Source organism: Mya arenaria, chromosome 17 (genome assembly GCF_026914265.1).
Source record: "Mya arenaria isolate MELC-2E11 chromosome 17, ASM2691426v1".
In the NCBI taxonomy this organism is placed as follows: domain Eukaryota; kingdom Metazoa; phylum Mollusca; class Bivalvia; order Myida; family Myidae; genus Mya; species Mya arenaria.
In genome coordinates this window covers 35,090,862-35,108,930 of record NC_069138.1, presented here as the reverse complement: position 1 = coordinate 35,108,930, position 18,069 = coordinate 35,090,862, and the positions used below count along the sequence as shown (strand labels likewise).

Here is an 18,069-nt window from a genome sequence, read left to right as displayed (position 1 = left end):
TCTACATATGTACAATAAGAATGGAGCAAGTCAATTGTTTGTCTACCAGTATAACAGTATAATTAAACTCTAGAGATGGGAGTATCATAAATAATGAATACCAAAATACCGATCACCAGGAAAAGGACATGTTACGCATCATCGTTAAATCACGTTAAGATGGAAAGAAACGTCTGATAGTGTGTGGTCATATGTACTAAAGGAAACTATATAATTTAGCGCACTGTGTACTATCTAGACTCTTCGTAGATTATTCTTTCGTTTATGTTTTTCTGTGAAATAAGGTGTTTTATTAGTGGAAATAAACATTGGAAGTTTCACTGCACTGCAAGCTTAGAAGCGAAAATAACAACTTCAAACACTACTTTTTAAAACAATTGCTATTACTTCCCTTTAATCAATTGAGTATCTCACTTTTAACAAGGAGAATATTGTACAAAATATAACTACATAACAAAATGAACATTACTTACCATTTGTTACGTTTTGGCTATCCCTTTTCCAAACGTTTTCTTGAAGCTAAATGGTCCGGAACATCTCCTTTTGTACACAATCATTTCAAACATAAACAAGTGCTCGAACATTTATTTACCTCGACTATTTGAAGTATAATGGGGGGTTATACTCCTCGACCTGGTGTCAGCGTCAGCGTCCGGTTAAAGTTTTAGAGCTTATTGGCATTTTCAATACATTGATAACATCACGTGATAATGTTAATCAACCAATCATGCAACACGCAACAACGAAGCGTTCAAAGCCGTTATAAAAGCTGCATTCTCACAGATTGAACGCTATTTTTTTTCTTGAAACGAGCCAATTTATGTGAAAATTTATGATCGCTTGTTATACATGCAAACTCCTTGTTACAATACGAAGTAGTCATCAGAACTTCAAATAATAGTCCTTTTGTTCTAACTTATTTAAAAATATAGCAAAACGATTTCATCTTGCCGGAAGGGAAGGTTTGGGTTGGATTAATAAATTCCCGTTCAAAAAATTATATGTCACTTTAATATGGTAACCCGTGTCTAAGTGTATGTTCACAGATATCGATAAGGTAACTCATTTAGAACACGTTTTGATATCAATTATAGCAAACATGAACTCTGTGAGGGCTTATCTTTAAAGCTGCACTTTCACAGATTGAACGTTTTGACAACTTTTTTTTTATTTTTTGTCTTGGAACTAGCCAATGTTTGCGAAAATCCATAGAAACCAGTTATATTAGACTGCTGACAAAAAAAAGATCGCAGATTTTTATATGTACGTTCAAAAATTGATGTTTTATGCATTTTTCTTAAACCGTTAGTAACGGTTTAAGCCATAACACATTAATTTTCGAACAGAAATATGAAAAACTAATTATTACTGATTATTTGTCAGCAATCTTGTATCATTGGTTTGAAAATATTTACGCAAAAATGCTCTTTCCAAGACAAAAAATAAAAATAAAGTTGTAAAAATGGTATATCTGTGAGAGTGCAGCTTTAAAGACCGTGGTTTTACTGAGTGCACGATTCTGAGAACTAGTTTATGTCCCCTCTATACATGTCTTCTTCATAAACCACCATGTTATATTTTAATTATACCCAAAGAGGCCACTGTGTGACCGTCCATGCGGTATCATTTCGTGCCCCCTTTTCATGGCTTCTTCATAAAGCACTATGTGGCATTTTATTCTCTCAAAAGGGACCACTTTGTCCATATGCCCGTCCATCCGCCAACCGTTTGATGTCCGCTCTATAGCCCCTTAACCGATTGAAGAATTTCAGATTGACTAAGCAAAAAGGTCCTACCTGTCGAGCGGACACTTCAAGGTCTAGGCCACACATAAGTATCAAAGGGTGGGCCACTTTGTGACCGCTTCATAAATACTCATAAATACAGTGTTTCAGTCACACATCTTCAAAGTTATGGTCAGACGTCATATATAGCCATTTCAAAATATCATTTGCCTTAGGTTACCTATAACCTGAACACTTTCCCAAAACTTGTACTTAGTATTGTGTGACAAAAATTGTTCAGATGTGGGGGTTTTCTTCGTTCTAAATCTGAAACCTCGGGGAGCATACACACACAGTTTTGAGTGTAAGTGGTCAAGTGGTGTATGTGTACGCCTCTTAGCCAAGAGCCTAGGTGTTCGAGCCCGTTCAGTGAAAATGTATCTTTACTTCTGAAAAAAATGTCACCAGTTCTGGCTTCTATGCATCAAACAATGAATTGAGAGTGACGCCAAGTACAAGTATAGCTGTCGTTCACAATTGACCTTATAACAACTGAGGCCCCAAATTGTGTTATTATCGAAAACACTGTGATCCTAGACTCTGACAAAGCCGGTGCCAAATTTGCACATATTGTATAATCCATGTGCCATGTTTACCCACAGTGGACGATAAGATATTGGAGGCCGAGTTCATCACCGTCTGGTTCAGCCTGTCCACGTGACCACTCCAACCCGCCGACCACATGTCATATGTTACGTTTTCTGGCAATAAACTTGATATGAAATAACCAATCTAAGTGTATGTTTTAAAACATGTAAGGTAATCATTACTGCTACATGTGCTATAGTGAATCCAAAACTGATACACTGCATGTTCAAAAAATAAATCTAAATTAGTTTACAAAAAATGACAATATGTTTACGTCATGTAAACGTCTGATAACGGCGTCGTCAAACAAACGGTGCATTTCACCGATGAGCAAAAATCAGAGAGGATTCGGGTCGCCTCCTTAGTCGTCTGTCTGGCTCGTCTCACACATGCTCAATAACGTTGAGATTTAGCGGCTTGGAAGGGAAAGGCTGCCGCCGGACAATCTACTGCTCTAGTAACGCCTGTGTCGCACGCGCTGTTTGGACCGGTACCCTCGTGCGGCATTACCATGCCACATCCACTGCCTCGTAGGTGCGAAATATCAACTGGTACCAAAATATCATGCTGATATCTAGCGGCGTTAAAGTTCTCTTGAACAAGTGTGGCTAGGTGTAATGACATTCCGGTCCTCACCATCACCGAACCACCACCATGCTTTTCTCGCTCTTGATTATTTATTTGAACACACAAATGATTCTATATTTTTACGATAGAAAAACTTAAATGAGAACAAACTTCGATATGTTTGCTCACCTACTTTTCCTCGTGCAAAATTGGGAGATCTTTCCTGCACCACGCGTAAAACTGACCCGATCGCCACAGTTGAGTGAGTTTATAGTTTTTGTTTAGCCAATGTTGCCAAACAATAGTGTGTTAAATTAAAACTATTTTTCTTGAACAATAATCGAGAAAATCGAATTTGAAAATACAGAAGTTATACATGAATTTAGAATACAGCCAACATTGTCAGCCAATGAAATTGCAGATAAGCAATTGTTAAGAACTAGACTATATCATTAAGATTTTCAACTTTCCCGGGTTTTTAAAGGTCCGCCTTCTGCCATTCATCCGATACACCTTTCCTGTGTGAGATTTTGCGTTGACAATGTATCAGCCAACGAGGTTGTATTCTTAGTCAGTTATATGACCTGAAGTATAATCTTAACGATTAAGAAGGGCTCGTACGCTACGCTCAGTTCGCCCATTCTTAATCACTCTTTAATTTACTTCACGTCATCTCACTATAACATAATGGGTATATATTGAAAATTGAATGTATCAGACAGTATAGACGTTCTATAAACTTGGTACATTGATGTAGCTGCTTGTATATTGTACTACAATTTCGTAGCCTCGATGAAGTGCCTCGTCCAAAATCCGTACAACAGTTTAAAAAACCTTGATTTAGCAGCGGAGGATCACGAACACCACCAGCGTATGCACACATTAGGTTGTATAAAGTTACATTGTATTATATCACAGACCTGGTTCCTGCGTAGCCACGGTGAAAGTGCTTTGTCTCAAAACTGTATATTTGTGTACTAACACCATCTTCAGACTTTAGAAAATCAACAACAGCTGAGCTGATTTATTTTTTGGTTATTACATTTACCTATCCAATAAAACAACAATCAGACTTGATTCATTTGGTGATTATTAATTTTCGTTTAAGTATTAAAGGGGCTGTCTCACGTATGATAAAAAAGCGGGATAACAGAGAAAATTGTCGAAAACTGACATAAACTTGGCATCGTGAACAATGTATTGAAACTTACTAACTAAGTACCACATAGTTTACAATTTATATAAGTTTAGCAGTTATTTCGTATTTTTCCATTAAATTTCCATTGAGTATGTCTACCTGGTAGAATTCATTCCTTATGCGTGATTGGCTAGTCGGTGTTATCACGTGATATTACCGAGGTAGGTTTATTAGCTTAATTATGTCACCTGATTAGAATAAGCCTATGTAGCGCAGTGAGTAAGAAGCTAAACTACAATTTTGGCGACGCGGGTTCGAACCCGGTCTCCGACACCATTTTTTGTTTTACATTTTGGTACTTTTTTACAATTATGATAACAAAGCGTAACACATTCTATTAGATAATTGTCCTGAGATTCGTTACAGAAAAAAACTGGTGCCAATCTGTGACACAGTCCCTTTAATTAACAGTTGGACAATATAGTCCCAATGAAAAATATTTATGACTTTATGAAGTAATAGCCTGAATGTCAGAGTAAGCCGTTGCACTTGACACTATTATTACTTGAATAAAAAGGGTTTTTTAATAGAAATAAAAACGGTCATTGTCTGGAGCGGGTCCAGGAATTGACATAAGAGGGGGCTATATTTACGGGCACACCTTTGGACATTCGCCTCTCCCTCAACCTAAATTGAAATAGTTTTGAACGTTTGTAGGGTGACTTGGAGGTACTCACCCCAGACAATTTAAACCTTTTTTATCAATAATGGTGAAATTAGCGCGTATTTTATTACTATTTTCTCCGATATTGACTTTGACTCCAAAGTAAACTTGGAATGTTTTTTCCTTATTTCCGGTGGGGGGGGGGGCATCGCTAGATCGCTAAGTCATTTCAATCTAGCAGTTAAACTTAATGACTCAACTCTTGTGAATCTTAATTTTGTTTGCAATAATACACTTCACTGGCAATCAATTTAAACTTAGATCTACAAAAACAACCTAAAACACTACAATTTATTAATAATATAATTCAAAATTTTACGAACTACTTCTACTGATGTACCGGCATACATCTGAGGTTGTTTTCGTAAAAAAGGCCGAGATGCTCCGAATGTAGAGTCGGAGTTGCCAACCCCGGAAATTACCGAGTAGCTCCGATAGCAATGATGTTTATATCGCCCTATGAAATCGTTCATAGTACGAACACGTGACGTCTGTTTGTTTTGTCGTGTCTATGTGCGTAGTTTCCATTTGTTTAAACCAAAATTACAACTTAAAATAATACATAATAATGTTTATTACATGAAAAATGTGTATACATTTGTAAACTGAGTGGAAGTGTACTAGTGAGCTATCTGATATAAGTGATATATTTGCAGATTGAAAAAAAGGTAAACAAATTTACTTCCTGCTTGATATTGCTGAAGTCTAAGTTTCAGTTTATTATACACTTCAAGGCTCATCATTAAAATGGGAATCCATTTCAATATCACGCACCTAGAGCGTATTGAGTGCTCGAAACTGCTAAGGAACGACACATACAACGCTACCGTACAGACATGTTCCGCACCCAGAAAAAAGGTGGTGCGAATGGAGCAGTTGTTGTTGATGTCATGGTGACCTTCAGCAGAACGGCGCTCTCAATAAGCAATGAATCCGAGTCATGGTGTTCTAGTTGATGTAAACACAATAAATCATTAAAGACAACTTGATTTGATTATACCATTAAACTAAATATCTTTTTTGAAATACCTCATGCATGAACACTGGTATTGATTCTCTTTTTGAATGAGGATCATTCAATTTGCTTACTTCCCCTGGCGCGTTTTGTGTGCGTGATTGAAATGAACCCTATGGTGTAATATGATATTATTATTGTTCCGTCTGTCCTTTAGAGATAATATAATGAACTGTAACTTAAACAATTACTTATGACGATATATGTATACATAAAATATGTGTGAATCTTCATTGTGGCACTGATATGTATCGTTCAGAATACTTTGAATGACTTTGATTCCTATCCTCATTGTAAAATGTATGCCTTTTTGGCCTGTTCCTACAGTCACCTGTGTGTAATCAACGGAAACGATTTTTACAGGTAAATCATGGAAGATGGTGGACGAAAGTCAGACAATGACAATGGGAATGCCTCAACAGAGTTCGTTTTACATTGTCAGCCGTGCCTGAAAGACAAGAGGGAGATCAGCGCCAATGGTTTCTGCAAAATTTGCAAGGAGTTTATGTGTGATCCTTGTATATCTGCCCACAAGAGGTTCGCCATGTCAAGAAATCACGTATTCCTTACAAAAGATAAAATGCCTTCTTTTTATACGAACAAAGACAAGGCTGATTTTCTGCCTACCGAACCTTGTCATGAACACACTAGTGAAATGATAAAGTTTTATTGTCCAACCCATGATGACCTTGGATGCTCAGACTGCGTTGTGTTACATCACCGAAATTGTAAGGTTGAGTATTTGTCAGAGACAGCAAAACAATACAAAGAGTCCGAGGAGTATGAAACACTAAACGAAAACATTGTACACATGGAAACTGTGATTTCCGCTTTAAACAACGAAGTAAACGATTCCGAAGCGTTCGTATCAGAAAACACAAAAGAAGAAATACAGAAACTGAGGACATTTAGGGCACGCATCAATCTTGTTCTGGATACACGAGAAAATATGTTGCTGAAAAGTATGAAAGAAAACGAGATCAAACAAAAAGAGATACTTTCAAAATTGAGAGATGGAATAAAAGGCTTAAAACAGACTCTATCAGAAACGACAACAGGCATGCATACGGCAGAAAAACAGTTACACCAGCATTTTATTTGTGCGAAAATGGCCAAGAAGCAACTTGTGAAGCTGCAAGGAGAAATCAATAAGATCAACGCAGAGATAATTTTGGACACGTCTGTTCGTTGCACATTCCTAAAAGACATACAAACGGAAGCTCTGATCAACTCTTCAGACTTTTTCGGACGGGTCGATTTCTCCAATGAAGGTTTAGATCTTAGAAGTATCAAATCTGCATTTAATTAATAATTGTGACGTCGTCTGCGAAAATGAGTCACGAGTTGGCATTCACATAATTATCAAAAACTGAATTTAAACAAGCGATTGGATTATAATATAAAAAAATGTATACAATTCGAATAGGAGATAACTTTTAAATACTAGTAATCCAAATAGTACAGTCGAACCCCGTTGGCTCGAACCCCGGTTGGCTCGAACTCACTTGGCTCGAATTCCTCGTTGGCTCGAACTGGATGTAAAGGAGCGATTTCTTTTTACTGAATGTAAGCATTCCAGCTTTGCTCAAAATTTACGACGCTCGAGGTATTTTCGCCGGTCCCTGGGAGTTCGAACAAACGGGGTTTGACTGTACTTATTGTCTGCTTATGAGACACAGTAAGTTTGCACAAATGAACTTTCTACCGCTGCAGGACTCATTCTCGCGGTCGACGTCACGTATCTTAAAAGTATCATTAGACATCTGCATTTTAAATATGTCTAATACAAAACAATTCTTATAAAACGCAAGCCATAGGGCAATTATATGTAATAGTGTTTCAATACGCATTAGTCGATCTCTGTCAAATGGGGTGTTCGGCGAATGCTGATTAAATTTCTGTATCAAAACATATAACTTTATAACGACCTTTCAATTTTATTTACTCGTGTATTTGTTCTTACTTTTACTTAAATTGTCTACGCTTCTTTTATTACAGGAATAACATCAGAGACAGACATCGATCTATCTACTGTGGAATGGACAAAAGATGCCGATCTGGACATTTCCTGCACAGAAGACACAAACCGATTCTTGATAACAAGTTCCGCTCTCGTGGAACCAGGAAAATGTATTTTGGCCGACATTGAGAATGAATGTGTTAAGCTTGTAGATATCAACGTCAACAAGGTCTTGTCACGTAGTGAATTGATTGGAGACCCTTGGCAGGTGTGTGCCCTCCCTGGCGGTCACGCAGCTGTTGCTCTTCCAAGTGCATGCAAAGTACAATTTGTGAGCGTTAAGAACGATTCAGTAATTGCTGGGACAAATTTCGACGTTTCCGGTTCATGCTATGGACTAGCATACACTGATAAAAGCCTTTTTGTATCCTACAGACATAAGAAAAATGCACCAGCATGTTCGTATGTAGAAAGACTATCGATGACTGGAGAAGTGTTGCAATCGATGACAACAAATGCTTCATCTCCACGTTATCTAACCATTAGCTCTTCTTCAATTTACTTGACTGGTGATTCTGCTGTTAAACGAATCATTCAACTTGATTTCAACGGAAGTTTGCTGAACACATATGACGCTCCGATACTATACTGGCCATATGAGTCCATCAACATCGGAAAGGAACGAATACTAGTGTTTGCTCGCAGTCATTGTCATGTAGTTTTGATAAACGGAAAGGAGAGGGACCTGAAAGTTATCTTATCTTTAAAAGACCTTGGGTTCCAGAATGACGGGTACAATTTATCATTCTGTCCAGTGAGCAAAAAACTTCTGGTTGGATTGGATGTCTTCAGTGCTGTTATTTAACGTTGATTAAAACTACTTTGATTGGTTCCGTATGACTGTAGGACGGTTTGTACGTTACCGATTGTTTTAATGTTTGGTGTTAACGGAAGATACAGTACAACGAAATTTTGTATTCCATTTATTCATCTACATAATAACGCATCATCGTTAAACCTACGTTAAGATGGAAAGGAACGTGAACTAATAATTGGTTCCGTATCACTGTAGGCTGGTTGGTACGTTACCGAGTGTTTTAATATTTGGCGTTTCACGAACTAAATTTTTTATTCCATTGATTCATCTACATAATTATGTACACCAAGAACGCAGCAAGACAACTGTATATGCCTAGCAGTATAACAGTGTAATGAAACTCTAGAGGCGAGAGTATCATATTACTTACTCTATACATTAAATACCAGAACACCGATCATGCGGGAAAAGGACATCTTACGCATTATCATAAAATCTGTAATAAGATGAAAAGAAACGTCTTATATGTGTGGTCATATGTACTAAAGGAAACTATATAATTTAGCGCACTGTATACTATCTAGACTCTAAGTAGATTATTATTTCGTTCATGTTTTTCTGTGAAATAAGGTGTCTTATCAGTTAAAATAAACAGTGGAAGTTTCACTGCAAGCTTAGAAGCGAAAATAACAACTTCATTTACTACTTTTTAAAACAATTGCTTTTACTTCCCTTTGATCAACTGAGTTTCTCACTTTTAACACGGAACATTTGTACAAAATTATAACTACATAATAAAATGAACATTACTTACCATTTGTTACGTTTTGGCTATCCCTTTTCCAACGTTTTCTTGAAGCTGAATGGTCCGGAACGTCTGCTTTCGAACACAATCATAACAAACATAAACAAGTGCTTAAACATAATTTTGTACCTCGACTATTCGAAGCCTGAATAATGGGGGTTATACTACTCGACCTGGTGTCAGCGTCAGCGTCGGTGTCCATTTAAAGATTTAGGGCTAGCCGACATTTTCAGTTATAACTTCAATATTATAGAAATAAATGCGTTAACCAAAATTTATCGGTAAATTAAAATGTTAATAAAGTATCTCATCTGAAGCGTGAGGGGCGTCCCATGAGTAGCATTATGCGTGAGGGGCGTCCAACAAGTAGCACTACGCGTGAGGTGCGTCCCACGAGTAGCAAAGAGGTATGCCATAATGGGACGTTTTGAAAAATAAATTTAGCAACTAATATATTATCTCATAACTTGATAAGCATGAACGGAACTAGAAATTTGTTTTTTTTTCAGTGTACATCGTATAATATTTTGACTCGTGATTAATCGTGGATTCACTAATCGTGAAAAAGTGTTTTTTTATGAGACTCATGAAATAAATGACGATCTTACACTGAAATCAACGAATATCTTCTATATGTATTATCTTTGTATTACTTAATCATTACAAGCTTTTGAGCGCCCATGCAGAACATGCCTGAAATTTATTTGAGAAAATAACTCCAGAAAGGGGCTGTTTGGGACCAAAAAAGTATACATGGTAAGGTATTTGAAAAAAAAAAACCTAATTTTATCATTACTTTATGATATCGAACCTGTAGAAAAAAGTACAATTGTAGTATAAAAAGTATTTTGGTTTTGCAAACCAATGCCGGTAAATTCAAGAGAAAAAGAAAACAGACGTTTTTACCCACTGGGCCACTAAGACTTATACGAAGAACATGGACGTCAATACATTGATATTATCACGTGGAACACGGAACACGCAACAACGAATCGCTCAAAGCTGTTTGCTAATGAAAATTGTGGTCTCCAAAGATGATAAATGAGCAAATATTAACATTTACTGAAGGGTTCGAGCTTAGTTTTAACACTAACACTCATAATGATTTGCTACACTTTATTTCGTCATACAAAACGTGCCTTTTACAAAAAAAACATTAGCGAATCCCTTTAAAGATCTACACTTATTCCCTAATAAGATTTACAACAATTAATACTATTGTTTAATATTCCAAAAAGGATGAATAAATGTCGAAAACGATGGTTCTTATGAAGGATGCCGAGTTAAATTTGAAACAAATGAGCATAAAACACGGTATTTCTACCATATGTGACTATAGTTGACCACAGTCAATCTTTTAGCATTCACCATTCATTTAATATTTTTACGCTTTCTGCTGTTAAAAAGACGGCTACAATTGTGTTATCGGTTAATATATTTTCAATAAATGCATTATTTAGTAAGATGTTAAAGGTTTATCAGTCAAAATTTATGTTGTTATACATGTGTATATATTGATTTTAAATAACAGTGTCACTTTAATCTCTGACTTCCTTGTGTTTTTAAAGATACTACTTTGTTAACTAAACATATTTTGATGTTATTTTATTTTTCATACTCATCAATAAATGAAAAATCGCTTCGTGGATGGTTCATCTATTGAGTGATTCAGGTATTTACTTAAGATAGGGAATGGCAGGGGTAAGAGTAATTACAATTGTGTAAACAAACAGTATGCTATACTGTTTATATTCAATGCGTACAATGTAATGCTTAAAAGCACATGTTTTTACTCCTAGTGGCACAAATACTTTAACAAAGACTAGCATTTCGGAGCATTCAAGTATCTTGCAGTATTTTCTAAAAAACATGTGTGCATTGTAGCATATTGCAAAAATATGCACATTGTAATATGATACACAAAATGATCATGCACTGCTGGGTGCTGACTATATAAAATGACAGATAAGAGAGGTATCAATATTAGCTCTAGCTATTTGCTCAACCCGTACTTATTATGTATGTACTTTTTGTCTTTGCCTAATGTACTTATATACATTAAATACGGTTTAAACCAAAATTATCATCGTAGAGATCTAAAATCAATAGATATATATTTATATAATAAATACTATATGTATCTATACTAAAGTTAATAAATATATATTTATATAATAAATACTATATGTATCTATAATAAATACTATATGTATTTATACAAGTAAGCCCTTTTCGTAATGTAAATCACTGTATTTCAAATCAGTGCTTCTTTTGTCGCAATGTAAGTTAACACATGTATACTAAACTATTCAAGTTTTGCAGACTTCAAAATCAGAATGCAACAAATGCAACATCCATTTCATATTTATAAGATTTTTTTCTAATGAATTTAAACAAATCACATAGAAACGTTACTAGCTATAACCAATCAATGAGTGCGATTATCGATAAAAAGTTCATGTACTGGTTCCAGATTAACATAGAAGAATAATGCACGGTTTTTGTAGCATATACTTATTTGGTAAACGGAACGCATTTACATGTTTATGAATTGCCCCGGCAGATTATGAAAGGTTGTGAATATGTCACTCCTGTGGTCAGTCTTTGTAATGGGATATTCAAAGTTGAAATGGCTGAATCTATTCCTCGTGGTGGATCCCGGGTCACAAAATAAAACGTGCAACTTTAATGAATTTATCATTGCCTTTCCTTATGTTAATGAAAGAACTTCGGAAGAGCAGTTACCACTATGCAGTTCCTTGAATATTGTACTACAATGATAACCTGGTACATGCATAGCCTTGGAGAAACATGTCTTGTCTTAAACATGTACAATGTTGTAGAAGCGCCTACTACTAGCATCAGATGATCATAAACAGCACCATCGTATCCAGACAATAGTCAGTTGCATAAATTGAATTAGATCACAGACCCGGTACATCGAAAGCCTCGGTCAAAATTTCAATGTCTCAATAACTACAATAATGAACTAGCACCATCTTTAAATATACGATGGACTTGGACAGATGAGCCGATTTATGTTCTAGTAAAAATAATGAGCGCTCATGAATACTTTTTTATCATTTTGACATTTGTTATTGTATTCCTGTATCTCCTTTGTACGCTCGAGTCTGCCAAATACAAACATCGTGTGAATTCATAAGTAAAAGAGTGAGCCAGCGGCTGCAGTTTACAATTAAAACATTTCATTAGACTTGAACACAGTCATTGCAATATAAAGTTTAACCTCCCTTAATGTAATATTTCCCTTTATCTAATCAGAGACCGGAAATTGCCGAGTAGCTACAAAATAAACGATGTATGAATGTCATATTATCGACCAATAAAATCGTTCATAGTACGAACATGTGACGTTTGCATGTTTCGGCGTCTCCTTGTTTTGTAGTCTCCAAGTGTTATAGCTTTAAATACAACACTATATAATTGGAAATGTTTATTATATGAATCGTTTGTATACGTGGAAATGTATTAGTAGTTAGTGAGTTATCTGAAAGAATTGGTATATTTGCAGATTGAAAAAGGTAATCAATTTTACTTCCTGCTAAATCGCTTAATATTTCTAAAATCTAAACTACAGACAAGATAGCAAGTAACCCAGTTAATTTCTCAAAGATAAACTCACGACCGGACGGTGTACGTCAAATAGATCTGACACTAAAATATTCCTTTTCAGTGCTAGTCTCTGTTTAAATAGAAATAATAATACTATCTAAACAGTATCAAAGGATTGAAAGGCCTTATTTTAGTGTCCAGGCTATGTGTCGAACACCTGTTGTTAAACTGTATGACTGATTGGCGTGCCTGTGCATATTATCAACGTAAACAAATTTTACAGGTGGATAATGGAGGTTGCTGGACGAAAATTAGACAATGCCTCAACGGAGTTTGTTTTACATTGTCAGCCGTGCCTGAAAGACGGGAGGGAGATCAGCGCCAATGGTTACTGCAAAATTTGCAAGGAGTTTATGTGTGATCTTTGTATATCTGCCCACAAGAGGTTCGCCATTTCAAGAAATCATGTTTTCCTAACGAAAGATAAAATGCCTTCTTTTTATATGAACAAAAACAAAGCTGATTTTCTGCCTACCGAACCGTGTCATGAACACAGTAGTGAAATGATAAAATTTTATTGTCCAACCCATGATGACCTTGGATGCCCAGACTGCGTTGTGTTACACCACCGAAATTGTAAGGTTGAATATTTGTCAGAGACAGCAAAACAATACAAAGAGTCCGAGGAGTATAAAACACTAAACAAAAACATTGCACACATGGAAACTGTACTTTCCGCTTTGAACAATGAAGTAAACGATTCCGAGACGTTCATATCAGAAAACACAAAAGAAGAAATACAGAATCTGAGGAAATTTAGGACACATATGAATCTTGTTCTGGATACAAAGGAAAATGTGTTGCTGAAAAGTATGAAAGAAAACGAGATCAAACAAAAAGAGATACTTTCAAAATTGAGAGTTGGGATAAAAGGCTTAAAACAGACTCTAGCAGAAACGACAACAGACATGCAAACGACAGAAAAACAGTTACACCAGCACTTCATTCATGCGAAAATGGCCAAGAAGCAACTTGTGAAGCTGCAAGGAGAAATCAATAAGATCAACGCAGAGATCATTTTGGACACGTCTGTTCGTTGCACATTTTTGACAGACAAACACACTGAAGCTCTGATCAACTCTTCAGACATCTTAGGACGTGTCGACTTTTCCAATGAAGGTTTAAATCTGAGAAGTATCAATAGAAAATTAATAATTGTGACGTCGTCTGCGAAAATGAGTCATGTAGTGGCATTCATATAATTATCAAAAACTGAATTTAACAAGCGATTTGATTATAACATGAAACAATAAATAAAATTCGAATTAGAGATAACTTTCAAATACTTATAATCCAAATAGTACAGTCAAACTCCGTTAGCTGGAACTCGATAGGCTCGAATTCCTCTTTGGCTAAAATTGGATGTAAGGCACCGATTTCTTTATAATGAATGTAAGCATTCCGGTATGGCTCGGAATTCCCGACTCTCGAGGTATTTTCGCCGGTCCCTGGGAGTTCGAGCAAATGGGGGTTGACAGTACTGATTGCCTGCTTATGAGACACGATAGTTTGCAAAAATTTGCCTGCTACCGCTGCAGGACTCATTTTCACGGTCGACGTCACGTATCTGAAAAAGTATTATTAGACATCTGCATTTCAAATATATCTAAAACGAAACAATTCTTATAAAACGCAGAGCTGGGACAATAATATGTAATAGTGTTTCAATACACACTAGTCGATCTCTATTTCGGTCGTTCGGCGAATGCTGATTGAATTTCTGTATGAAAGCCTCTAACTATATAACGACCTTTCAATTTCATTTACTCGTGAATTGTTCTTACTTTTTCTTCTTGAATTGTCTACACTTCTTTCATTGCAGGAATTACATCAGAGACAGACATAGATCTATCTACTGTGGAATGGACAAAAGATCCCGAGCTGGACATTTCATGCACAGAAGACAAACATGGACCCGAAATAACAAGTTCCGCTCTTGTGGAACCAGGAAAATGTCTTATGGCCGACAATAATAATAAATGTGTTAAGCTTGTAGATATTAATGTCAACAAGGTCTTGTCACGCATTGAACTGATTGGACGCCCTTGGCAGATGTGTGCTCTCCCTAGCGGCCACGCAGCTGTTGCTCTTCCAAATGCATGCAGAGTACAATTGGTAAGCGTTAAAAATGAATCAGTAATTGCTGGGATAAATATCGTCGTATCAGGTTCATGCTATGGACTAGCATACACTGATAAAAGCCTTTTTGTATTCTACGAACACCACGACAAAGCACCAGGATACTCGTATGTAGAAAGATTATCGATGGCTGGAGATGTGTTGCAATCATTTTCAATGCAGACTAGAGCTGCACGATATATAACCGTTAGCTCTTCCTCAATTTACGTTATTGAGTCTGGCAGTAGTCGTGTCTTTCAAGTTGATTTCAACGGAAGTTTACTGAACACATATGAAGACCCGTTGCTAAACTTGTCATCTGAATCCACCAAGGTCGGGAAGGAACGAATACTAGTGTTTGCTCGCAGTTCTCGTCATATAGTTTTGATAAACGGAAAGGAGAGGAACCTGAAAGTTATCTTATCGTTAAAAGATTTTGGGTCCCAGAATGCTCCGTTTAATTTATCATTCTGTCCAGTGAGCAGAAAACTTCTGGTTGGATTGGAGGTCTTCAGTGCTGTTGTATAACGTTTATTAAAACCTACTCCGTATTACTGTATGATGGTTGGTACGCTACCGATTGTTTTAATGGTTGGTGTATATGTAAGAAACAATACAACGAAATTTTGTATTCCATTTTTTCATCTACCTATGTGCAACAAGAACGCGCCAAGTCAACTGTATGTCTACCAATATAACAGTATAATCAAACTCTGGAGGCGGGAGTATCATAGTGTACACAAGAACACCGATCACTGGGAAAAGGACATCTTGTGCATGATCAGAAAATCTACGTAAAGATGAAAAGGAACATCTTATAGTGTGTGGTCATATGTACTAAAGGAAACTATATAATTTAGCGTAGTGTATACTATCTAGACTCTTAGTAGATTATTATTTCGTTCATGTTTTTCTGTGAAATAAGGTGCTTTATTAGTGGACATAAACAGTGGAAGTTTCACTGCAAGCTTAGAAGCGAAAATAACATCTTCAAACACTACTTTTTAAAACAATTGCTATTACTTCCCTTTAATCAATTGAGTATCTCACTTGTAACACGGAGAATATTGTACAAAATATAACTACATAACAAAATGAACATTACTTACCATTTGTTACGTTTTGGCTATCCCTTTTCCAAACGTTTTCTTGAAGCTAAATGGTCCGGAACATCTCCTTTTGTACACAATCATTTCAAACATAAACAAGTGCTCGAACATTTATTTACCTCGACTATTTGAAGTATAATGGGGGTTATACTACTCGACCTGGTGTCAGCGTCAGCGTCAGCGTCCGGTTAAAGTTTTAGAGCAAATTGGCATTTTCAATACATTGATAACATCACGTGATAATGTTAATCAACCAATCATGCAACACACAACAACGAAGCGTTCAAAGCCGTTAGAAAAGCTGCATTCTCACAGATTGAACGCTTTGACAACTTTTTTTATTTCTTTTCTTGAAAATAGCCAATTTATGTGAAAATTTATGATCGCTTGTTATATACGCAAACTCCTTGTTACAATACGAAGTAGTCATCAGAACTTCAAATAAGAGTCCTTTTGTTCTAACTTATTTAAAAATATAGCAAAACGATTTCATCTTGCCGGAAGAGAAGGTTTGGGGCTTCGATAAAATAACTCATTTAGAACACGTTTTGATATCAATTATAGCAAACATGAACTCTGTGAGGGCTTATCTTTAAAGCTGCACTCTCACAGATTGAACGTTTTGACAACTTTTTTTTTATTTTTTGTCTTGGAACTAATTATTACTGATTATTTGTCAGCAATCTTATATCATTAGTTTGAAGATATTTACGCAAAAATTTGCTCTTTCCAAGACAAAAATAAAAAAGTTGTAAAAATGGTATATCTGTGAGAGTGCAGCTTTAAAGACCGTGGTTTTACTGAGTGCACGATTCTGAGAACTAGTTTATGTCCCCTCTATACATGGCAACTTCATAAGCCACCATGTTATATTTCAATTATACCCAAAGAGACCACTGTTTGACCGTCCATTCGGTATCATTTCGTGCCCTCTTTTCATGGCTTCTTTATAAAGCACTATGTGGCATTTTATTTTCTCAAAAGGGACCACCTTGTCCATATTACCGTCCATCCGCCAACCGTTTGATGTCCGCTCTATTGCCCCTCAACCGATTGAAGAATTTCATATTGACTAAGCAAAAAGGTCTGACCTGTCGAGCGGACACTTCAAGGTCTAGGCCACACATAAGTATCAAAGGGTTGGCCACTTTGTGACCGCTTCATAAATACTCATAAATACAGTGTGTCAGTCACACATCTTCAAAGTTATGGTCAGACGTCATATATAGCCATTTCAAAATATCATTTGCATTAGGTTACCTATAACCTGAACACTTTCCCAAAACTTGTACATAGTATTGAGTGACAAAAATTGTTCAGATGTGGGTTTTTTCTTCGTTCTAAATCTGAAACCTCGGGGAGCATACACACACAGTTTTGAGTGTAAGTGGTCAAGTGGTGTATGTGTACGCCTCTTAGCCAAGAGCCTACGTGTTCGAGCCCGTTCAGTAAAAATGTATCTTTACTTCTGAAAAAAATGTTACCAGTTCTGGCTTCTATGCATCAAACCGTGAATGGAAGGGGACACCAAGTACAAGTATAGCTGTCGTTCACAATTGACCTTATAACAACTCAGGCCCCAAATGGTGTTATTATCGAAAACACTGTGATCCTAGACTCTGACAAAGCCGGTGCCAAATGTGCACATATTGTATAATCCATGTGCCATGTTTACCCACAGTGGACCATAAGATATCGGAGGCCGAGTTCATCACCGTCTGGTTCAGCCTGTCCACGTGACCACTCCAACCCGCCGACCACATGTCATATGTTACGTTTTCTGGCAATAAACTTGATATGAAATAACCAAT

At 36.4% G+C, this 18,069-nt stretch overlaps 2 protein-coding genes across 2 annotated transcripts; both read left to right on the top strand.

The window, feature by feature from the left end:
• Window positions 1-5,296: 5,296 nt before the first annotated feature.
• Window positions 5,297-9,259, top strand: LOC128223055 (uncharacterized). The gene is made up of 3 exons (XM_052932292.1): window positions 5,297-5,469; window positions 6,180-7,087; window positions 7,815-9,259. The coding sequence occupies exons 2-3, from the start codon at window positions 6,187-6,189 to the stop codon at window positions 8,639-8,641; spliced, it is 1,728 nt and encodes a 575-aa protein (XP_052788252.1). The 5' UTR covers window positions 5,297-5,469; window positions 6,180-6,186; the 3' UTR covers window positions 8,642-9,259.
• A 3,602-nt stretch (window positions 9,260-12,861) lies between these two features.
• LOC128223420 (uncharacterized) lies at window positions 12,862-15,677 on the top strand. The gene is made up of 3 exons (XM_052932700.1): window positions 12,862-12,940; window positions 13,255-14,150; window positions 14,854-15,677. Exons 2-3 carry the CDS (start codon window positions 13,262-13,264, stop codon window positions 15,675-15,677), a joined length of 1,713 nt encoding a protein of 570 aa, XP_052788660.1. The 5' UTR covers window positions 12,862-12,940; window positions 13,255-13,261.
• The last annotated feature ends 2,392 nt before the right edge of the window (window positions 15,678-18,069 follow it).